General features: G+C 41.3%; 1 protein-coding gene across 2 annotated transcripts in view; it reads left to right on the top strand.

Moving 5' to 3' along the window:
* LOC140200853 (pterin-4-alpha-carbinolamine dehydratase 2-like) overlaps positions 1–25,297 on the top strand; it is a 51,167-nt gene that overhangs the window by 9,244 nt on the left and 16,626 nt on the right. The window contains exon 2 of one of the 2 annotated variants that reach the window (XM_072264484.1): positions 7,938–8,069. The exons of the other annotated variant lie outside the window; for it this stretch is intronic. Coding sequence (XP_072120585.1) covers positions 7,938–8,069 — 132 coding nt within the window. The remainder of the gene's footprint in view (positions 1–7,937; positions 8,070–25,297) is intronic. 2 annotated transcript variants of the gene reach the window in all.

The raw sequence follows: 25,297 nt of genomic DNA, 5'->3' as shown, positions 1-25,297 counted from the left end.
CCAGGACCAGCCTATTGGCTCAGGGTGTCTGACCCTCCAAGGTAGGAGTTGTAAAGTTTGATGGCCACAGGCAGGAATGCCTTCCTATGATGCTCTGTGCTGCATCTCGGTGGAATGAGTCTCTGGCTGAATGTACTCCTGTGCCCAACCAGTACATTATGTAGTGGATGGGAGACATTGACCAAGATGGCATGCAACTTAGACAGCATCCTCTTTTCAGACACCACCGTGAGAAAGTCCAGTTCCATCCCCACAACATCACTGGCCTTACGAATGAGTTTGTTGATTCTGTTGGTGCCTGCTACCCTCAGCCTGCTGCCCCAGCACACAACAGCAAACATGATAGCACTGGCCACCACAGACTCGTAGAACATCCTTAGCATCGTCCGGCAGATGTTAAAGGACGTCAGTCTCCTCAGGAAATAGAGACGGCTCTGGCCCTTCTTGTAGACAGCCTCAGTGTTCTTTGACCAGTCCAGTTTATTGTCAATTCGTATCCCCAGGTATTTGTAATCCTCCACCATGTCCACACTGACCCCCTGGATGGAAACAGGGCTCATCAGTACCTTAGCTCTCCTCAGGTCTACCACCAGCTCCTTAGTCTTTTTCACATTAAGCTGCAGATAATTCTGCTAACACCATGTGACGAAGGTAATCAAGAATCCATGATACCAGGGAAGCATACACCTGCATTGCTGTCAGCTTCTCCCCAGCAGAGCAGGGCGGATGGTGTTGAACGCGCTGGAGAAGTCAAAAAACATGATCCTCACAGTGCTTGCTGGCTTGTCCAGGTGGTCGTAGATGATGGCATCCTCAACTCCTAGTCGGGGCTGGTAGGCGAACTGGAGGGGATCTAAGTGTAGCCTGACCATAGGCCGGAGCAGCTCCAGAACAAGTCTCTCCAGGGTCTTCATGATGTGGGAGGTCAATGTCACCGGTCTGTAGTCATTGAGGCCGCTGGGGCGCGGCGTCTTCGGCACAGGGACAAGGCAGGGCGTCTTCCACAGTATAGGAATCCTCCAGAGCCTCAGGCTCATGTTGAATACATGGCAAAGTACTCCACATAGCTGAGGGGCACAGGCTTTGAGCACCCTGGTACTGACACCATCCGGTCCTGCAGCCTTGCTTGGGTTGAGACGTTTCAGCTGTCTTCTCACCTGTTCAGCTGTGAAGCCCACCGTAGTATAGTCATGAGAGCAGGGTGGGGGACTGTGAGGAGGGGAGAGTGGAATATGTGTTGTTTGGGGGCCTTTATATTTTTCTCCCCTTTGCTGCTCAATATTTAATTTGATTTTGTTATGGTTGTGGTTTTTGTGGATGTGCTGTATTTTTTTTGTTTTTTTGTTTGTTTGAAAAAAATAATAAAAATAAGTAATAAAAAAACAAGGATGAATATAGCTTAACCTTATTTATATTTGCCATGCTTTGCATCTTGTTAGCTGTCTAATTTTCAGTACTTGAGAAATTTGGCTTAGTACTAAATAATTTTCAGAGAGATTTTTTGTTTCCTTCTAACTAGCAGGGTGTATTTTGTGCTTTGCCTATTAGACTGAAAAGCACACATCTTTTAGTAAGCATTTTTGTGTTATTTGGCAATTGCATTTTGAAGTTACTTGCATCAGATTACATATGTTTGCACATTTAAAATGAAATGACATGGCCAGTGTTTAAGGAGTTTCAGAATAAACTAAGTCAGGACTGAATTTGTACCCTTTGCAGATATTCCACCCTGCAAAAACTCATTTCAGGGAGGTAGCACCATCAATTTGCGGGAGACTCCTGGAATTTCTGGGAGAGGTGGGATGTCTGCAATAGAGTAGCTCCTTAGCAGCTAGCCAGCTAGTTTAAATAACATTAGCTATGCTAATGAACGAATGACACCTGTTAAACTCACCTCAACATGTCTTTTACAGTCCTAACCCACCATGGGCAATAGAAAAGTCACTGTTGCAGACAGTGCAGCGAACAACACTGTCATTATTTTTGACCCCTATTAGGCTGGGGTACACTTTAGTGTAGTCTGGGGTGACATACATTTTATATTTTCTTTTTTTGGAACACTCTGCCTTGACGCGCGTGCTCGCTCTCTCGTCGCTCTCGCGTGCGCTCTCTTGCTCTTGTGGTCTCTCTCGCACTTGCTCCCTCAAAAAAATTGATTTCCGGGACATTGTATATAATTTCCGGGCATCAGGGAGCCACTATTAGTATGCGGGAGACTCCTGGAACTTCCGGGAGAGGTGGGATGTCTGCCTTTGATGTTTATTAAGTGCAGCTAAAATGTACAAAATAAATAAAATTAGGAAGTGTTGGAAATACCCAACAGCATCAGTGGAGAGAGAAATAGCGTTAGTTAATTAATATTTAAGGTCAGTAATCTGTTTTCAACATTTCAATATTGGATAAAATAGTTGTTGTTCTATGATTAGTTAATCCACCTAATATAATTCTTACAAAAAATATGATTGTGCTAGTTTGTCAGTGTGTTAGAAAAATATTTTCCTGAGGCCAATGTGAATGCTGACTGTCTTATTCAATGTGGTGTAAAGAACGATCTGCTTGTGGAGCTTTGAACCGGGAGAAAATATGTGGGAAAAGTATCTGTGGGAGAAAATGGGTAGTCATCATTTCAGATTGAGACCAATCATATGGACTGAATATAGTACTATGACCACTTTCTTTGGAAGCTTGCAGCTTGAGAGTTTTCTCTTCCCTTTCCTGTTGATTCAAAGTAGACATTACATTCAGCTATTCTTTGAAATAGTTAGGATTATTTGGAATTGGCAACTAATTTTTATTTTTGTAAATTGGTTTGGTTTGATATTACATTGTGAAATGGTTGGCCACTGTTGTGTTTTTTTATATATCTGTGTGTACCCTGAAGGAAGCATACCCTTGCTGATTCAGTGCTTGTGGGATTTAGTCTGATAATTATTCATGTCTGACTAGTGAACATATATATCACGTATATAAATGAGAGAAGTTCATCATGAGAAACAGGATAATCAAAGTATCTAAGGCTAATAATTATTGTTTAGGGCCAAACCACCTCTGGGCTTTATTGTGACACAAGGTGAATCTTTCAGAGAGGGGTAGCACAGGAATAAAATATAGGACATTTTAGAAAAACTTTAGAAGATTAGCAGAGTCTGTAGAGAGAGAGAGTAAAAGATTTCAAAGAAGCCAGTATTGTATTAAGATGCAGAAAAGAGGGGAGGAGAGAAGGTAAGTTTGTGAAATATCACTGAATCTTTTGGTGGGCCGAAGGAGAGCTGATGGACACTGTCTCTCTGGCACATATCAGTTCTTAAATCTCTGCTCACTAATCTGTAAAGCATTCACTTAGAGTGGAAATCTTTGTAGACCACTTTGGAAAGATAGATTTTGTACGTAATAAATGTCTGGGAAACCTGATTCATTTCCATTCCTTTTTTATTGTATTTGCCTAAAGCAAGATTATTATTTATATAAGACCATAAGATATAGGAGCAGAATTAGGCCATTTAGCCCATCAAATCTGCGCCGCCATTTCATCTTGGCTGATCCATTTTACTCTCAGCCTCAATCTCCTGCCTTCTCCCCATATCCCTTTATGCCCTGACTAATCAAGAATCGACCAACTTCTGCCTTAAGTATACCCAATGACTTGGCCTCAACATTGAATGTGGACGTTTGTTGTTGAAGTATGTGCTCCTTTCATGGAGACCATTTATCAGTGATACTGGACTGCTCTAACGTCTGTGATATGAAAGTCATTTGACCTCTTCTGTTGGCCATCCCTTTGTAATTGCTGAGAAAGCAGAGGGAAATGCTCAAGCTGGTAAATTCAGCCAGTTTGTCATTTTTTTCAGTAACTCATTCCTTACAACACATTGCAAACTTGTATGTCATCTACTGTTGTAGTAGTGCTGCCCATATTAATTTGAAGTATGTGCTTGGATCATTTGACACTTCCTAATAGTGCTATATGTAGCTTAATGCCCTCAAGGTCTTGTCAGTTTACAAAGGGGCTGATCTGGGATTAGAAAGGATTAATTTAATCCTTTACATGAGCATAAAATAATCAAAAGGAAATATGTGCTTTTAAGTTACAAAGGCAAAGGTGCAATAAAAATCAATATTTTCATTTGTTTTCACTTGAGAATCAGTATTGTACAGCACAGGATTTGGTCCTTCAATCCGCCTCGTCCATAACTATCAAGGTACTTAAGCTAGTTGTATTTGCCTGCATTTGATCCCTTTTACTCAAAACCTTTCTGATTAATAATCTGTCCAATTTTCTTTTAAATGTTGTAATTGGACCCACTTCTATTACTTTTTTTGGTAGCTTGTTATCCATACCCGCCGCTCTCTGGGTGAGAACTTGCCCCTCAAATCCCCTTCAGATGTTCCCTCTCTCACCTTAAACTCTACGGAAGAACTCTCACCTCTAGTTTTAGACTCACCACTGTGATTATCTGTGCTATCCTATTTATCCAAACTATTCCCCTCATTATTTTATAAACCTCTATTTCATCCCTCATCTCCCTTTGTTCTAGGGAAAAACAGTCCCAGTCTCTCCTTACAAATTGGCCCAACAGTCCTGGCAAAATACTTTGCTGCGCTCTCTGTAGCTCAGTCACATCCTTCATGTAGCCCAGTGACCAGAGCTTCACACAGTACTCTTAAGTGTGATCTCACCAATGCCTTTACAGCTGCACCCAAATCATGTATTCAGTACCCCAACTGATGCCCGCAAGCTTGCCATAGGCTTTCTTCTCTACTTTTAGGAAACGTTGTACTTGTACCCAAGGTCTTGCCATTCAATAGTATTCTCCAGGGGCCCTGTCATCCTCTGTGCATGTCCTGGCCTGTTTTAACTCTCCAAAATACATCACTTCACACTTGCCTGAGTTAAAGTCCATTTGCTGTTCCTTTGCTCACTTCCTCAATTGATCTAGATAACCCTAGTCATCCTCTTTCACAATACAGTAGACTAGTAATTTTAGTGATCTGCGTTCTTATCCAAATCATTAATATAATCATTAGTTCAGCAGAAAGTAACATAATGATGACTAGGGTTATTCTAAACAGTGAGAGTTTAATTGAAGAAAGTGTTTTAAGAAGATTGTTAAAAGGTGGAACAGATTGGAGGAAGTGCTTTATCATTGAATATAATCTATCCCCAGTGTAGAGTCTTAAATGTTCGTACTTAGGGTGAAGCTATCCCCTTTGGTTCAAGAGTCTGATGGTTGAGGGGTAATAACTGTTCCTGAACCTGGTGGTATAAGTCCTGAGGCTCCTGTACCACCTTCCTGAGGGCAGCATGACCTGGGTGGTGTGGGGGTGGGTGGGGGATTGGTAGGCCCTGATGGCGGATGCTGCTTTCCAGCAACAATGCTACGTGTAGGTATGCTCAGTGGTGGAGATGGACTGGGCTGCATCCACTACTTTTTGTAGGATTTTCCATCCAAAGACATTGGTGCTTCCAAACCAGGCTGTGATGCAGCCAATCAATATACTCCACCACACACCTATCAAAGCTTATGCCAAACCTTCACAAACTCCTAAGGAAGTAGAGGCACTGCTGTACTTTTCTCATAATTACACTTGTGTTCTGCGCCCAGGACAGGGCCTTCGAAATGATAGCACCGAGGCATTTCAACTACACACGTGTATACAGCTAAATGAAATGCCGCTCCTCTGGGAGCAAGGTGCAAATCGCAATGCATATATCACATACAGAACATAATTAAAAAATATTCTGTACATATACAAGGTGACATAAATTGCATAACAACATATAGTCACATAAACAACGGTATACTGCTACCGGCACTGTCATAAATACTGTGTACTGTGTGGTAGCAGGGTGTTCAGAGCTCTCACAGCCTGGGGGAAGAAACTTTATCCAGCCTAACACTCCTTGTTCTTATTCTGCAATACCTTCTGCCTGACGGTAGGAGATCAAAGACATTTTGGGATGGCTGGGAGGGGTCCTTGAAATGTGGTGGGCTCTGTGAATGCAATGCCTCTGGTTTATGTCATGGATGGGAGTTTAAGAGAGACTCTGATGATTCCCTCAGCAGTCCTCACGATCTGTTGCAGGGTCTTGTGGTCAGTTGCCTTGCAATTTGCACACCAGACAGTGATGTAGCTTGTCAGAGTACTCTTGATGGTGCTCTGGCTTAGGGATGCTGAGGTATTAAAATAGGTCTGTCAAGTCCTTTATGCTTGTCTGCATTAAATTCTGTTTTTGAGCTCAATGTTTTTTCCAACTTACTTTTATGGAGGTCACCATATCCTTTGTTATTACAGAATTCATTGCCCTGGCATAGTGCCACTATGATATATCATGAGTATAATCTAGTTCTCTACATTGACTCTATTATCTACTTAACACACTCACCAAATTCCCTTCCAGATGATGTGATTGTGTATCACTGTAGGCTTTGCAAAATATGCTTGTAATAAACTTTATTTCCAAAGCTGGGCGATTATAGAAAAAAAATAATAGTAGTAGGCAATCATAAAGGAATTAATATTTTGAGCCTTCTTGATATTTTTCAAATATACAATGGTGCTATCCAAAGATAAAGCAATAGATTATGGAGATGTTTTTTCCAAAACTGAATTTAAATGTGGTTGAATTCTGATTTGAAATGATTTGCCATCTTGTGGTGAAGTAAAGAAATTGTAAGAAGCAAGACTTGCTGCTGGAGCAGTTTAAAATTGATCAAGCCTTCAATGACAAAGTGCGAATAAATTTATAACTTTAACTGTTCAATTACAAGCATATTTGTATGTTTTCCTGATAGAATGTGGGTAACCTGAAACACTTTATTGTAAGTAGTTCTTTTCACAGTTTTCCTACTAAAAGTTGTTTAAGTATCTCTAACAGGATTCTGAATCCTGTCTTCGCACAGAAATTACCCAAATTATTTGATGTTCTCGGTAATCGTGTGATTGTGGTGCATTAATATCTTCTCGGGCTGTATAATAGTGGTACGGTATCATACCCATCTCTAATGTCTACGTGTGGTTCCGTTCTTGCCTACCCAGTGATAGGCCGAGCCTCTCTAACAAAGGCTTTTCTGCAGCATTCTAATAATCTTCCCCAACCCCCAAGACATATAAACTGTACCATTGTCAAAATGAGAGGGGCCAGTCTTCACAAGCACAGCTGGACTTTCAATTTTTCAGTTGTCTCGGTGCTGTTCGATTACTTGTCCCTGCTTTACACACAATTTATTTTTTTCAGTTAAACATGGTGAGAATCAAGCTATTAATCCTCAGCTTCCATTAGCAACTCCACAAGGCACACGTGTTAGATGGTGACGGTTAGGCCAGTTTGTAATGAGGGTGTGTGATTCGACATGAGTTTAAATCCCTATGCTTTATCACAAAGGTTGCCTGTTTTCTTCTTCATGGGTGATGCCGTGGGGTTGCAGCTGGCCACTGGGTTATGAGGGGGTTGATGAGGCCAAGATGGGGCTAGTATACTCTGCATGGGTGCAACAGGAGGTGCTTGACTGGGCAGGCTTGTGAGTGGTTTGGGAGGTGCACACTCATCCCGCCACTTATGCTGGGCCTCTCTATGCACCTTCCGAAGGGACTCGGGATTTTCTGTGATTCTGTTGAGTTGGTAGAAATGTTATACGTTTCACAGTTCTGGTCTGCACACAATGGAAAGGTTGTGGAGGCTTGGAGAGAGTGCAGAAGAGGTTCACCAGGATGTTGCTTGGACTGGCTGGCTATAAACTATCAGGAGATGTTGAACAAACTTGAATTGTTTTCTCTTGCATGTTGGGCACTGAGAGGGCAACCAAATATAAAATATGAAGGATTAATTATGTGGGAAAATTATTATCAGGGTCTTTTTCCATGGTGGAAAATATTTTTGAACTTGTCAATGAATCGTTCCTAACTTCATTATAGTCTTGTACCTCGTCTTGTTCTAGGCTTCACAGAGCCATTGGTTAACTCCAGAAGAAAGGGAACAACTTCTACCCGAATTAAAAGCAGCAGGTTGGGAAGATGTTGAAGACAGAGACGCACTTTTTAAAGAATTTTCATTCAAGAATTTTAACCAGGTACATTATTTAGTATCACATAATAGTTACATGGTTTGGCAGTCATCATTCCAACAGACATTTTGTTTTTTTTCCATAGTTGCAAGGCTCATATAAACAGGGCTTTTAAAGATGCTTTCTTTAAAAAGAAAGTCATATCCACAACTTGGCTCGTGGGCTGTGAAATAATAATTGGTTAAAAACAAATAAAGCCTTATGTCTGAAAATGCTCCAGATAACTTTATGGAATGAAAGCTAATTGAAAGTGCCTTATTTTCTACTGAAGAGGGACAGAGTGTCAGAGTTGGATGGGTGCATGTTCATTTCCCATTTAATTAGACCATAAGACATAGGAGTAGAAATAGGCCATTCGGCCCATTGAGTCCACTCTGCCATTTGATCATGGCTGATCCATTTCCCTCTCAACCCTATCCTCCTGCCTTCACACCTTGGCTTATCAAGAACCTAGCAACCTCCGCCTGAAATACATTCAATGACCTGGCCTCCACAGCCAACTGTGGCAGCGAATTCCACAAATTCACCATCCTCTGCTGAAGAAAATTCTTCTTTAGCTGCGTTCTAAATGGATTTCCAATTACAGGTGTCCCCCGCTTTTCGAATGTTCGCTTTACGAAACCTCACTGTTATGAAAGACCTATATTAGTACCCTGTTTTGGCTTTCAGAAGGTGTTTTCACTGTTATGAAAAGAAATTCAGCGCGCGATAAAAGGCAGCGCGCGCCCCAAGCAGCCGCTCTCCCCTGGATTCTCACCAGCATTGCTTAAACACAAGCCTGTGAGCAGCCGTTTGCAAGATGAGTTCTAAAGTATCGGAAAAGCCTGAAAGAGTTCGTAAGGGTGTTACACTTAGCGTAAAACTAGACATAATTAAGCATTTCGATCGTGGTGAACGAAGTAAGGACAACGTGAGTTTGGCTTGTGGAAGCTGACGAACATGATGTTGAAGAGGTTTTGGCATCCCATCACCAAGAACTGACAGATGAAGAGCTGATGCAATTGGAAGAAAAAAGGATAACAATCAAAACCGAATGAGTAATGATAAAGTACGACTTTAATTTTGAAAAGGTACATCGGTTTAGGAGATATTTGCAAGATGGTTTGAGTCCTTACAAAGAACTGTGTGATTGAAAAATGCGCGAGGCTCAGCAGTCAAACAAGTCTTCCACATCAGCCACAGCAGACGCTGAACCTCAACCTTCGACATCGAGGCGGGCAGAGATAGAAGAAGATGAGCTGCCTGCTCTAATGGAAACAGACGATAACGAGATGACACCCCAGTGTCCCACCACCCCAACCCCCAGGCCGCGGACAGATACTGTACCGATTCATGGAGAATGCAACCAATTTCCCCCAGGATCAATAAAGTATGACTATGACTATGAGTATGGTAGCCGGGAGGCACACAGCACATCTTTAAGAAAAAATCCAAAATAAACATGCTAATTAATTACCTGTCGGGCGGCACCTAATTAATTAGCTTGTTCATTTCGGCTTTTTTCTTAAAGATGTGCTGTGTGCCTCCCAGCTACCGCTGGACCCCTGCATGCTTCACGGCAATGTATCTGTCACCAGCCTGGAGGGTGGGGGCCACAGCACCACCCAACCTGCGACGACTCAGTCTAACGCACCATCATCAGTGTGCCTGGCAAGCTATCTTCCCGATTCCCGTAAGTGAAACTACACTGTACGTACATTATTTCTACTTTATATAGGCTGTGTATTTTTAGATGTTATTTGGTATGATTTGGCAGCTTCATAGCTTAAAGGTTACTGGAGAGAGTGTTCTTGCCAACAGCGCTCGCGTGAGATTTTCTGCCGACGACGCTTGCGTGAGATTTTCACTACAGAGAACAGTTCAGTAATGATTGTGGAAAAGTATTTCTACTTTATATAGGCTGTGTATTTATCATATCATTCCTGCTTTTACTATATGTTACTGTTATTTTAGGTTTTATTTGTTATTTGTCATGATTTGGTAGGTTATTTTTGGGTCTGCAAACGCTCACAAAATTTTCCCATATAAATAAATGGTAATTGCTTCTTCGCTTTACGACATTTCGGCTTATGAACCATTTCATAGGAACGCTGTACCTTCGGATAGCGGGGGAAACCTGTAGTGCGTTCTGCTAGAATCTGATTTGTTGTGTTTCCTATTGATTCTTTGGATCTGAGACGTAGGAACTAATACTTGGGGGTATTTTTATGTTAGTTGATCTCACTAGTGGCTTTATTTTCCTCAGTGTTTGTTATGCTGGAGATGAATAACGACAGAATCCTGCACCTGATTTATGCTTCATAATGTAAAGAGGAATATTTGCTGAGGATGAACTTTTATATAATAATTCTATGGCACAGGGAAAATTACTTGATTCCACAGGAAAACTGGGCAAAGTATTTGAGGGTTGTTACTGTCCTTGGGACTGTAACCTTTCAGATGAAATCGGAAGCCTCGTTTTAAAATTTTGGAATTAATTTAAGTAAGCCTTAGCTAGCAATTACGTGGCACGGGACATAAAATCTTGTCTCTTGCTAACAGCGTGCTGTAGTTGGATATCAATCACTTAAAGAATTACAGAGATTTCAAAGGTACATTTAATATTAGAGAAATGTATACAATATACATCCTGAAATGCTTTTTCTTCACAACCATCCACAAAAACAGAGGAGTGCCCCCAAAGAATGAATGACAGTTAAATGTTAGAACCCCAAAGTCCCCCCCTCACCAGCTGCCATCCCTCCTACGCACAAGTGGCAGCAAGCAACAATCCCCCCTCCCCCCACTGGCACAAAAAAAGTGTCAGCGCCCACCACCAAGCACTCAAGCCTGAGCAAAGCAACAGCAAAGACACAGACTTGCAGTACTCCAAAGACTCCTCGTTCACCCAGTATTCGACATACCACAGGCTCTTTCTCTCCCTAATAAGGGAGAAAGAGGTGTCTCTATTTCATAGCAGGAGGGGAGACATAACAAACAACTCGCTGGTTTATGATGCTAAAAGTCCGTTGTGTTGCTTTTTCCGAGCTCTTTGCCTAAAGATCTTGGGTCTCCGGGCACATATCCAGAGATTTTCCGACTGCCACGACACACCGATTCCTGCCAGGACCCCGACCTTCCATCCGCCCGTCTTCAGAGCCACAAGACCCTGGACCTCCGAAGGCAAGCTAAGCTCTTTGGCTGCATCATTGGCATGTCGAATAACGGCCAGTCGTGAAACCCCAAGAGCGGGTCCCATTCCCACAAAGAACAGTAGGTCAGCGTGTAACTCCAGGTCAGGGCCTTCAAAAGAACCCTGAAAAGGAAAAATAGAGATATTAAAGATGGAAATAGAGCTGTTTCCGAAGATGAAGGCAATGGAGTCACCGTTTAGCGCCATCGTAACATAAGCTCCGCCCTCTTCTTCTATACCTTATGAGACCATAAAACCTAGGAGCAGAATTAGACCATTTTTCCCATCGCACCTGCTCTGCCATTTCATCATGGCTGATCCATTTTTCCTCTCAGCCCCAATCTCCTGCCTTTCCCCACATCCCTTCATGCCCTGACTGATCAAGGATCTATCAACCTCTGCCTGAAATGTACATAAAGGCTTGGCTTCCACAGCTGCCTTTGGCAGTGAATTCCACAAATTCACTGCTCTCTGGCGAAAGAAATTCCTCCTCATCTCCGTTCCACGAGGACACCCCTCTATTCTGAGGCTGCACCCTCTAGTCTTAGACTCTCCACATCCACTCTAGCAAGGCCTTTCACCATTCGATAGGTTTCAATTAGGTCACCTCTCATTCTTCTGAATTCCAGTGAATACAGGCACAGAGTCATTAAACACTCTTCATATGACAACCTGTTTAATCCTGAAATCATTTTAATGAACCTCCTTTGAACCCTCTCCAGTTTCAGCACATCCTTTCTAAGATAAGGGGCCCAAAACTGCTCACAGTATTCCAAGTGGGGCCTCACCAGTGCCTTATAAAGCCTCAACATTACATCCTTCCTTATATATTCTAGTCCTCTTTAAATGAATGCTAACATTGCATTTGCCTTCCTCACCTCAGACTCAACCTGCAGATTACAATTCAGGGAATCCTGCACAAGGACTCCCAAGTCCCTTTGCACCTCAGTTTTTTTGCATTTTCTCTCCATTTAGAAAATAGTCAATCCTTTCATTTCTTCAGCCAAATTGCATGACCATACACTTCCTGACACTGTATTCCATCTGCCACTTCAATGCCCATTCTCCTAATCTGTCAAAGTCCTTCTGTAGCCTCTCTATTTCCTTAATACTACTTGCCCCCCATCTATCTTCATATCGTCTGCAAACTTTCCAACAAAGCCATCAATTCCATCATCCAAATCATTGACATATAACATTGAAAAAAATTGGTCCCAAGACAGTCCATTGTGGAACACCACTAGTCTCTGGCAGCCAACCAGAAAAGGCTCCCTTTATTCCCACTCTTTGCTTCCTGCCAATCAGCCTTTGGTTTATCCATGCTAGAATCGTTCCTGTAAGAAAGGCTTGTAGGTTGTAGGCTTGTAGGTTGTTAAGCCACCTCACGTGTGGCATCTTGTCAAAGGCCTTCTGAAAATTCAAGTATGCAACATCCACCGATTCCCTTTTGTTTTTCCTGCTTGTTATTTCCTCAAAGAACTCCAACAGATTTGTCAGGCAAGATTTTCCCTTGAGGAAACCATACTGATTACGGCCTATTTTATCAGGTGCCTTTAAGTACCCTGAAACCCACATCTTTAACAATTGACTCCAACATCTTTCCAACCACTGAGGTCAGACTAACTGGTCTATAGTTTCCTTTCTTATGCCTCTCTCCCTTCTTGGAGAGTGGAGTGACATTTGCAATTTTCTGGTTTTCCAGAACCATTCCAGAACCTAGTGATTCTTGAAAGATCATTACTAATGTTACCACGGTCTCTTCATCCACCTCCTTCAGAACCCTGGGGTGTACGCCATCTGGTCCAGGTGACATATCTACCTTCAGACCTTTCAGTTTCCTAAGAACCTTCTCCCTAGTAATAGTAACTTTACATACTTCATGACCCCAGACACCTGGAGTTTCACCATACTACTTGTGCCTTCCACAGTGAAGACTGATGCAAAACACTTAATCAGTTCATCCACCATTTCCTTGTCCCCTACTACTACCTCTCTAGCATTGTTTTTCAGTGATCCCTTATCAACTCTTGCCTCTCTTTTGCACTCTATGTATCTGAAGAATTGCAAAGGAGCTCTGGCCCTTTGTACTTGTGACATCCTTCATCAAGTTCATGGTTGATCTTCCATCTCGACACCATTTTCCTACAACTTCCCCACGCATCTGATTCTATTCATGTCTCAAAGGCTACTGATTTCTATTTTGGATTAATTTGGTGCTTTGAGCCCTCATATCTCTCCATTTCAGAAAATACCAAAGATTAGCCCAAAGGTTTTGGTCTTAAATAGCAACACTTTATTCTGAGACCATGAGCCCTGTTCTTGACTCAGCTAAGCATTCTCCTAGTTCCCACCCATTCAAGCCCTCTTTTTTTTTGAAAAAGAAAAGAAAAATTAAGTTTCAGTGAGGCAACTTCTCATTTTTTCTTGATGCTGGAGAGTACTTGCTTTATCTACTCAATTCAGTTTAACACAGCAGCCCTCCCATCCTCGGAACCAATCTGGTAAATCTTTTAGATTAGGAGACTGAAACTGTACACAGTACTTTAAGGTTGGTCCTATTATTAGTGGACTAAATCATTTTTACTCCGGTGATCAAATTCTCTTACAGTCAAAACTAACATTAGATTTGTTTATATGAGTGATTGCTGCAGCCACGTGTATACAGAGGTATGTTAAAGCATCAATGTTTTTCAGCCTTTCACTATTTAAGATGTAATCTGCTTTTCTGCTTAGTGTATATTGTTGCCCACTGATTCAGCTGGTCCATATTCCTTTCTGTCCTCTCTTATATCCTCCTCTCCACTCATAGTGCCCAAGCACTGATCCCTGTAATACCCCATTAGTGGCAATTTGCCAACCTGTGAAATAACTGCTTATGCCCACACTTTGTTTTAAATTTGCAATCAATATCATTTGTACATTACCTCCAATTCCACGTACTCTGAGCTTAGTGACCATTTTCCCGCATGGAACCTTCAGTAGAAACTGTCTTGTCTACTCTATTAATCACACCCTTGAAGAACTGCAGTACATTAGTAAACGTGTTTTCTCTTTCATTCATCCATGTTGATTCTGCTCAAACCCATTATCCTTTCTGAGGTAATCCTTTGTTACAACTTTCCTCATAAATTCCAGCATCTTCTTTACCACTGATACTATTTTTACAGGACAATAATTACTCTCTCTGTCTCTCTTTGTCTCTATATCTCTGTGTGTGTCTCTCTCCCATCTTCTTAAATGAAGATGCCATCAGCCATTCTGCAGAAACCTGCTTTTTAATTGTCAGCTCATGTGAGTGTAAAGTAGCATAAATCAGTTGATTTAAGATAAGTAACTCCATTGCAAGGTATGCCCTTTATAATATAACAGAAAGACATAACATAACCAGTGGTTCTGTACTTCTGGAGCTACACTACTTATGTTCTTTCAAGCTCTGGAAAGAAATACTCATTGTAATATTACCCCAACAATCGATATCTCTTGCGTCTGGGGGGAAAAGCATAACAAGAGGGACCGTGGAGGGAGGTGAAGAATTAGAACATTGGCAGTTCCATGGCACAGCTATTTTTCACATTACTTACTAATATGAAATTATTATTTTGCCATGGTACTGTAGCAGTTAGCGCAACACTATTACAGCTCGGGGTGTTGGAGTTCCAAGCTCAATTCCAACGCTGCCTGCGAGGAATTTGTAAGTTCTCCCCGTGACCGCGTGGGTTTCCTCACGGTGCTCGGTTTCCTCCCACAGTTCAAAGGTGTACCGGTTAGTGGGTTAATTGGTCATTGTAAAAATCGTCCTGTGATTAGGCTCGGGTTACTCGGTGGGCTTGTTGGACCAGAAGGGCCTGTTCCGTGTTATCTCTTAAAAAAAAACAAATAAATATTTCACGACAATCACAAAAGAAGTGTAATGGTTGGCTCTCAAACAAGAGAAAATCTGCCGATGCTAGAAATCCTGCCAAAGGGTTTTGGCCCAAAACATCAACTGTTCTTTTTGCTTTTTCTTCTAAATTTCTTCTTGTAATTACATTGCAATGATGTGATGCACCAGCTAGTGCATTGTCCAGGTAAATGTGATATTGTTTTCTTGTAAGTGTCCGTGATTATTTAATTTGGCAGCTTTATAAAATTAAATGAAGATGGTAAACTATACTTACTGGAAGATTAATAGTAATGGAGTATGTAAATACAGGACCTTGGGCCTGACCCAGCACCAAACAAAAGGTAGCTAATGCACAAAAATTAGGCAAGACTCTATAGTTGTGAATGATCCATGAAAATATGTTGGAATTTGCTGGATCAGGTTAATCGGATTGCACAGATGTACACATTCCTGTAAGTTAATTCTATCAACTTTTCACTCCCTTCTGCCTTCTTGCCCTGCACATAAGTTTTCATTTTGGTTCGGGTTTGTACATTTGCCACCCCTCAGTTCATTGGAACGTGTGAGATTTTTACAGCCACCTGGGACTCCCAATTTTCTTAACATGGTTCTTGTCTTATGGTACACATTACAATGTGGTACACATTCATGCATATACCACTTCTTCGATCAATGTATCATAAGCAAATGCTTTTTACAAGCAAGTACTATACAAACCATAAAGTTGCTGTGATGGTCTGCTGTTCCATCAACAGTTTTCTATGAATTAGTATGGCTGATTATAATTGCACTCTACCACTGAATCTTAGCCAAAATCTATTATAATTCTTTGAGAAAAGGTGGATTATTAGTGAAGGGATTGAAGGTACACTGACTTTAAAAAAAAACTAAACGTCTACTCTGGCAATTTCTAATGGTTGCAAGATTCCAAAATATCAATTATCATTTAAAGGCTTCCCTTAAGCTGTTTATTTCTCACCTTTAAAACATGAAACAATCAGTCATGGAATATAAAAGCCCAAGAACCTTCAACCCTGTGAAAGTTCATGCTTGCAAAATAGCTACTCGGTCTTCTTTGTCAGGTTCTAGAAAGGGGAGCAATAAACATAACTTTATCATACCTATGTTGTAATGATTATTGTACACCAGCAGAAGGGAAGGTCTAACCTTTTGCTCCCTGTACTAGTACCATTGTCAAAGGAGAGAGAGTCAGGTATTTTGCAAGTATGGGTGTTGAAAAGGATTAATGTCCTGGAGTTTTATCCCCCATGGCAAATTGTTTCAGGTTTTAGTGATGGGAAATTACGCCTGCAGGATATCATAAATACACTTTCAGCCACCATAGTAGAAAGCTTGCAATAGTTTGATGGTATCAGTGAATAAAAGACAAAGTTGCACATCTGTGAAACTCATTGGTTTCTAGAGATGTGAAAATTAGAGTTTGTTTTGTTTTTTTTGATCTCCAGCTGGACATGTGGCAGGAAAAAAAAATTTCTACGCTGCCTTCTTATAAAAATGTAACAAGTAGGCGTCCTTCTTAGTGCCTGGTTCAGTGTTCAGTAAGATGACGACTAATCCTACCCCAGTCCCAGAGTCTCAAAACTCTAAATGTACTTGATGACTGACTGTACACAGCCCTCAGGCAGAGAACCAATAATGTTTCACCCACTAATTGTTCTTAAACTGTGGCTATAGCTGTTGGTGCTGAAGATATAAAATTTACAAGGACCCTAGCACAGTTTTAGTTCTAGAATGGAACTCCCTTCATGCTGTTTAACCATACTTGCTGATAAGGGATGTTGAGGCAAATGAAGTCTAGAGTTCCTCTCCTCCCAAAAAAGGAATAACATCTGTGCTGGTGATGAGGGAATTGTACAGCGTATAACTTTTCAAAGCTAACAACTCTTGATTGTTTAGTGAGGCCAAGCACTACACACAGGAAAACGTGTATGGATTTGGATAAAGTTTGCCTATTTCTACCTTGACCTGTATATCAAGTGGTGATCATTAATTTTAACCCAACATCCATAGGTTGGCTTCATCCAGCGGACAACAGCTGATGTTTATTTGGTTCCAAACTACACAAATTTGGATGTGCTAAGTTGGGTCCTTGGCTTGTGTTGAATTACCTGGAAGAAGGTTGCTGCGTTATTGCCTCTAGCAATACTAATGAGCTTTCCTGTAATTGCTAGCTAGTAATTTGCGCTTAAAATTAATCTACACATTTTTAAATTTCAAAATATACTTTATTCAAAAATAAATATATACAATAAACCATTCAATAACTTTTCATCCTTTACATACGTTTCCATTATACTCAGTACATAGTGACTTGTCTGCTGTCCATCATTCAGCTGAACAGCTGCCTGTGTGGAATATCAGAGTCTATTTATGAATGTTGTAAGACTAACTATAGACTAGTAAGGACGAAAGAGAAACATCATTACCAAGGAAGTTTTATTGAAAAATTTTCATTTTGTATCTCTTTCATAGCTCAAAAGGATTGGCATAACTACAATAGGAAGCCAGGGCATGCGGCTCTCATTTTACACAAATTTGGTCATGGCAAGTGAATCTTTTGCTAATTATCAAAGGCTGGGTGCTGATTGGTTGCAGGTGTAACCTGAGCAAATGGTATTTGACCTCTCGCGGTAAACTAAATAAATTCAGAAATTTTAATTAGGTTTGGTTAAATTATATAGACTAACAGAAGTCTGATAAACTATATGTGAAAGTCTTTTATCTGTACTCAGCTCTACTCGCAAAGAATTGTTCCTTTTAATAAAATGAAACCTTGAAGTTGTTTGCAAATGTACTTGCTGATAGAGTGTTGCAAGATGTGTTCTGAGATTTAGCATATGCTTGTTTACAGTTAACCTTTTTGAAGTTGTAATCCTTTTTTAACCTTATCACGTTGTCATTATTCCTGCATACTGCAGATACTTTCAGTGCATTGTGTAAACAAAAGTGATTATTTCTTGGCTGATTACTTGTGGAAGTTGATGGGCCAAGTAAAAGTGAAGAACTTTTATGCTTTTTTGTTTATGTTAATTAAGGAAAGCGTCATCACATGGTCAAAGTTTATGTTTGAACCTAGCTGTCATGTCTATAGATAGTTTCATCTGCGAGTTGAGCCATTCGCAGTATTAAGAAAAATACTCAGAAAACCTGTAATCTGCTTATCTAAAATTTGTATTGACTATTTGCATGCTCTTCTAGCACAATGATGCTTAAAGTCCTTTTTTATGTGGTTCATAATTACATTATTATTTCTATGGCTGGCATATGAAGAAAATAGCCCTGGTCTCCCTTAGTGCCAAGATGAGGCCATCCTCAGGGTGGAGGAGCAACATCTTATATTCCATCTGGGTAGCCTCCAACCTGATGGCATGAAGATCAATTTCTTCTTCCGGTAAATAAACTGTTTCCCTCCCCCTTCTCTCTTCTTCTATTTCCCACTCTGGCCTCTTACCTCTTCTCAACCGCCCATCACCTCCTCCCCCTCCCCCATGCCCTCCTCCTTCCCTTTCTCCTGTGCTCCACTCTCCTCACCTACTAGATTCCTCCTCCTCCAGCCTTCTACCTTTCTCACCCACCAGGCTTTGCCTATCACCTTGAGGCTATCCTTCTTCCCCCCCTCCCACTTTTTATTCTGGCATCTTCCCCCTTCCTTACCAGCCCTGGAGGTGGGTCTTAGCCCAAAATGTCAACTATTTATTCATTTCCATAGATGCAGGCTGACCTGTTGAATTCCTCCAGGATTTTACGTGTGTTGCTTTGGATTTCTAGCGTTCTTTTTATGAATATCTGTAAATGTTGATATATGGGAAATAATTGCCTTGAGCTTGCACACAGAGAATCTGAGAACAATTCGGTGTCCTATTGTTCCATGCTTTCAAATTGTACACAGCAAAGAGGATATGTTGACAATTAGAATCTTGTATTGATAAAAGATTTATAAAGCTAAAGTAGATCTGTCTTTCAAGTGTCCAATGATCCATGGTGAATCATGGGATTTTCTCATTTAGTTTCATATTTGTGGCATTTACTGCTTCTATTCTTGGGCTTTATTTCCTTTTCGCTCTAATGGGTGTGAATCTGTCGACCAGGGATGGCCAACCTATGGCACATGCCCCAAAAGTGGCGCATTGGATGATTAGAAGTGGCGCATTGCACCCCGGTGATAATAATAAAAAAGTAAGCCTACTCATGCAAAAAGTATTAACCAAAAACCGATTTATAGAAAAAAAAATCTATAACAGGAATTCCAAGTAGCTTAGAGCTAGAAATGGGTTTTACTGAGTGTAAAGCTAAAACTTAGCAATTATTTTTAGCGATTTTATTATTTTGTGCACATCTTTTGGAGAATGTTATCTTCTTTCACATTAATCTGTTTTCAATTTAAAAAAAAGTTCAATGAGCCAAACTAGAAAAGAAGGACTTTTGTTCTGCGGTAGTTCCATAACTGTTCAATACATGTTTGATACTTGTTTGAACCTGAGGCGCCAGGCGTCTGCACCAGCAGTACGTCGCAGGTTTTTGCCAGTCAGTTTACAATTGACACTCGTGCGCTGCGGAGTTATGCTTTGTTCGTCCTTTGTGAACATTTACAGTTTTGTACTTTTTTGAAAATTAAGCCTTGTTTTTACATTCATTACCCATCACAGTGCAAAGGAAAATGAACAAAAGAAAAGCAGAAAGTGATAGTAAGCGTGAATTCAATGAACAGTGGGAAAATGAGTTCTTATTTATAGGGGGTCCGTCAGGAAAATCGTTGTGCATCGTTTGTGAAAACACTTTCTCACATAGTAGAAGACATGACCTTTATAGACACTATAAAACACAACATCAGACTGAAATAGAAGGAAAACTAAAGCTAGTGCTTGGGTCTGAGTTATGGAACAAATATGTGATTAAGAAAAAGGAAGAAATCAAAAGAAGACAAAATATATTTGTTAAAAGTCTCATTAAGGTAAATAATGTTTATCTTGCTTTTATATTGTCAATATATCATGTAAAATGCTAAATATGTCTATATTAACATATTTTTACAAGAGTTGTATGGTGCATCTGAACTCGTGCGTGAAGAAGTTGACGCATGGAATGTAAAAGGATGGCCACCCCTGCTCTAGACATTACTTCACTATTTGTGTATATTTGTTCAAAGTTACTAGAATGTCACTTCTGTGTTTTTATTACAACAACTGTTTTCTGATGAGAACTTTATATGGCCACCCCCTCAAAGACCCACACAGACCACAGATTGTCGTGGAGGCTTTCCTCTGCCAGCACTGCCACTTCCATTTCAATTGACTTCAGGTTGATGGTACTCAGGAAAGTGCTTCCCTATCTTTTGACTTTGGCTCTGATGAAGACTGCATTAGTCTTAACTAGTCCCATTTGTACATCTTGACTTCCGGTAAGATGGCGGTGTGCTCAGATGCAGCGTCCTCTCTGGGGCCAACCAAAATTTTTAATGTCTACTTTATGATTGCAAGGCAGTGCTGATCGTTAAGAACTTCAAGTACTGGAAGTCTACTCCATCAGCGAGTTGCTCATTGGCAAAGTAGCTGGCTTTCGTGCGGACCTTGTTGCTGCCTGCTGCAAAAATGCGGCTGAGCTGACACGCGATGGTGGCTTTCAGTCTAATGGCGAGTGGTTGTCTTGTGATCACAAGACCCAGTTGGACGCTGGGTAATGTAAAATACTGCAAGTAAAGTTCACTAGTGTATGGGCGGGGGGAGTTGCGTGGCCTTGGTTGTAGTGAGGTCTAGGCCTTGTGCTGTGGGCTTGCCTGTTGCAGCCGTTGAACAGAGAGGATGCTAGATCAGGGACCGGCGCCTACTGTCAGTGCTGCCCTCTAGTGTTCACCTGGTGATGGACATGCCGGATTGCTTGCATGCGTACGCTCGTCTGCGGACTGCTGAGAACTGATTGCTCTTGCCGAACGTACCACCAATATACAGGACAGGTTACTTAAGAACTTGGGTTATATATATTTTTTTTTGTTTGGTGGTGTTCAGGTAATGTTGAATGATAATTAAACTTGAACTTGAACTCATCTATAAGCTAATGTTCATACAGAGATTTTTAATGTGCAATAGTTTTATATTGCAAAATTCATTTTGGGGTTAGTAAGCAATTCGGCAGGAATCAGAACTGTTTTGCCTTTGCTTAGCTTTTAGTTTCTCCAGTTGTCGAGTCTCCACTGTTTTTGCAGCTGAAATGTCTTTTCTGAAATTAGTGCCAACCGTATTGGCAAAACTTGTTTGCACCGTGAGAGTTAAATGGGGCTGAGGTCAAGAGATGCCAAAGAACACAGAAACATTGAAATCCAGCCAGTGTAGTATCCTGTGATTAAAAGAGGGCCTTGCTCAGAAGATGTAATCTTTATTGTAAAACAACGGAACAACATTTGTTAATAAAGCAGAGTGGATCCAACCTGAGTGGAGACCAGCTAGCATTCATGGTGGATTTGATCTAGTTGCGTTTGATCAAATCTAATTTTTTTTTAAAGAAACAAATTGGGGTACAAAGATGTCCTTCATCTAAAAAAAAGTCTAAGCATTGTCTCTGAAATTGATGTCTGTGGCTGGTGCTCTTGGTTAGATATGGTTTGACGGGCTACTTAGTCTAAAACGGAGGACTGGCATCAAGATGCTACCTGTCGGTTTGCTGCAGGCACTTTGGAAGCTGGATGTAGCTCATGGTACAAACGTGTCATTAGACAAATGCTTGGACGCACTAAATCTTACAGAACTCAAATGTATTCTCCTCACCATTTATGAAAGAGTGAGCCAGGTAGCTTTGCAATCTCCTTTAACTTATAAAGCAGCGTTGGATACGATTATTCCAGTTTAAGGCCAGCTCAGGCTTTGAAGTTGTTTTTTTTACAAGAATAAAATGAGATTAAGTTGTATTTTATTTGTGTTTCTTTTATATCAGCTATATAGGTTATTTGATAAATTTGAAGATCATATTCAAGCTAGAGAATAAAGTCTGTTGCTTTACCAATACATTGTTTTACTGGAGCCCCATGTTTTAAATCTCAATCTCCAGCTACAGTATTAAGTTATTAAATGCATTCCAGGGGTAACCTGAGATGTTCCTTGTCCCTATGTGCCATATGCACATTCTAATGCATTTTCCATATGGAATGCTGTATTAAATTAAGTTACAGCTGGTCTTAAAGTGGAATCTTATCCTATGTTGTTTTATCTGTTTAAACAATTTGGAAACCCCCTATCTCACTCTACCACCAGTGAATTGTTTCACAAGGGGCAAGAGTAATATTTTAGTTTCCAATCTATATAATAATGATGTTTTTCTTTAAAAAAAAATAAATTTCCAAAGTTGTTGTAATTCCTCTGAGAAGGAAATTCGTAATCAAGTTTGAGCATACTTTGCTTTGGTAATTTCTGTATGCAAAATTATTGCAGATTATATTTTTCTCTATGTAATGAGAATGGCTGCGTTTGATTGTCGACGACTTCCTTGTAATGCCTACCAGAACGTTCTTTAGTAGGACCAATGGACCAGCCTCTAGACTTGTAGATTAGCATTGGAGTTAACAATAGACCACTCTTTAGCACCTGTTTATCAACAGAGGTCACATAGAGCTGATCTCTTTTGTCAACGCACACCTTCAAGTAAAGATGTAAAAAGTGAAGGAGTATTACCTTTCCCAGCAAGCCTTTTATTTTTACAGAGTAGTCAATCTAGGGTTGGAGTTTCGGAGACTCCTCAACTTTACCTTTAGCTAATATTCCTGCATTAACTTGGCACAGTATTACTTGTGAATTATTTATAATGTGTTTTACCTTGTGCTCTCCTCACCACTTAAAACTACAACTCAAGCCATTGGATTCAGAGAGAGTGAGCAATGTAACAGTATGATCATTTTATAGAAATAACCCTGAACTGGGCCGACATCGTGGCTGCAGCCCACATCCATTTACTGTATAGCAGCAGAGTGGTTAAGTTCAGCCATTACGGTTAGTGGAGTCACTTAATGTCATGAGCCTAGGCATCACAACTGTGTGGACGTATGTACATTAATAAAGGAAATTTCCTTTTCAGGATACTTCCTGAGGGATCAGAATCTGAATCAGGTTTAACATCAGCATATGTGATGAAATTTGTTAACTGGTAGTGTCCTTTTAGGGATCAGATGGCAGAGGGGAAGAAGCTGTTCCTGAATCGCTGAGTGTGTGCCTTCAGGCTTCTGTACCTCCTTCCCAGTGGTAACAGTGTGAAGAGAGCATGTCCTGGTGGTGGGGATCCTTAACGAAGGACGCCACCTTCCTAAGGCACCATTCTTTGAAGATGTCTCAGATACTACAGAGGTTGGCACCCATGATGGAGTTCACTCAGTTAACAAGTTTCTGCAATTTACTTTGATCTTGTGCAGTAGTCCCTCCCCCTTCCATACCAGACGGTGATGCAGCCTGTCAGAATGCTCTCCACGGTACATTTGTAGAAGTTTTTGATTGTTTTAGTTGACAAACAAAATCTCCTCGGACTCCTAATGAAATATAGCTGCTGTCTTGCCTTCTTTATAGCGGTATCGATATGTTGCAGCCTGTTCAGGTCCTCAGAGATACTGACCCCCCAGGAACTCGTAATTGCTCACTCTCTCCACTTCTGATCCCCCTATGAGGATTGGTTTGTGTTCCCTCACCTTACCCTTCCTGAAGTCCACAATCAGCTCTTTGGTCTTGCTGACGTTGAGTGCCAGGTTGTTGCTGCAACAGCACTTAATTAACTGGCATATCTCACTCCCGTACACCCTTTCATCACCATCTGAAGTTTTGCCAACAATGGTTGTATCATCAGCAAATTTATAGATGGCACTTGAAGGAAAGGAAATTGCCTTTTAAACTCACGAGAGAGCATAGGCCATCAACTTTTTGCTGTTATGTTTCTGTAGCAGGCAATTTCTTTTTTACAATGTCGATTTGCTAGCTCGACGCTCAACCCAGTGAGGATGGAAAGCGTGCCTGGGGAGCCGGCTGGGTTCGAACTCGGGAGCCATTGCTCCAAAGTCCGGCGCTGATGCCACTACGCCACCAGCCGGCCAAGGTTGTCAAGCCGAGGAGTGGCAGTGGGGACAAGCTCCCACTACCTAAAAGTGCTCCTCACGGCATGCGCCTCAGATAGCCTCTGACAACCAAGTCCAACTCCTGGCCTTCTCGTGTGGCGGAACTGTTTCTACTGACAGGAGAAGGGGCGAAGGTGGGTCGTGGCGCCTTAAAACCAGTGCTTCGGGTAGATGGAGCCCGTCAGCCTGGGAAGGCAGTCCATCTAAGAGAGGGAAAACTCTGATTTCAAATCTCCGCTGCCTTGTGACCATACCCACTCATAGGAAAGGCTTTGGGAGTAAACCCTGAGGACAAATCCGGAGCTGGAGTCCCTAAAGCAGTCCGATGTTGCCTTCAACCTCATTCTGGCAACTCCTGCGATGACACTGGTGCCAAGCTGCATCGGCCCTTGCCCTTCCCTTGGACAACATCGGTGTCGTGGAGAGGGGAGGCTTGCTGCATGGGTAACTGCCGGTCTTCCATACAAACTTGCCCAGTCCTGTGTCCTGGAAACTTCCAGGCACAGATCCACGGTCTCGCGAGACTAACGGATGCCACCATTTGAGCTGTGCCTAACCACACAGTCATGGGTGTAAAAAGGAGAACAGTGGGCTAAGTGTGCACCCCTGTGGTGCGTCAATGTTGACTGTCAGCAAGGATCTTTGATAAAAATCTTTGCACATTTGTTTTCAACAGAGTGGATGCCTAGTCTTTCCTGAGCTGTTCAGTGGAGTGAGCTCAAACTGTGACAATCAACCTCACCTGCATCATTTTCCTCACACTAGTCCAAAAGGCGCCAGCTAAACCTGATGTAGTACTGAGCTATAAGAATCCTAGGTTCCCGAGTTCAATCACCGGTTGATCCTGAGGTAGCCAGTAATCATCTATCGGATGGGTACAACAGTACAACTAGCATTAATGGCACTGCATCTGGTGCTGATTGTTTCCCTGAAATATCTACTAAAATATATATCCACCTGGACACAATTTAGGCACAGCTGCCTGATGTGGTCAGTAAGCCGGCTGGTACATAGAAACATAGAAAACCTACAGCACAATACAGGCCCTTTGGCCCACAAAGCTGTGCCAAACATGTCCT

This window comes from Mobula birostris, chromosome 7 (assembly GCF_030028105.1).
Source record: "Mobula birostris isolate sMobBir1 chromosome 7, sMobBir1.hap1, whole genome shotgun sequence".
Lineage (NCBI taxonomy): Eukaryota > Metazoa > Chordata > Chondrichthyes > Myliobatiformes > Myliobatidae > Mobula > Mobula birostris.
This window is presented reverse-complemented; position numbering and strand designations above follow the sequence as displayed.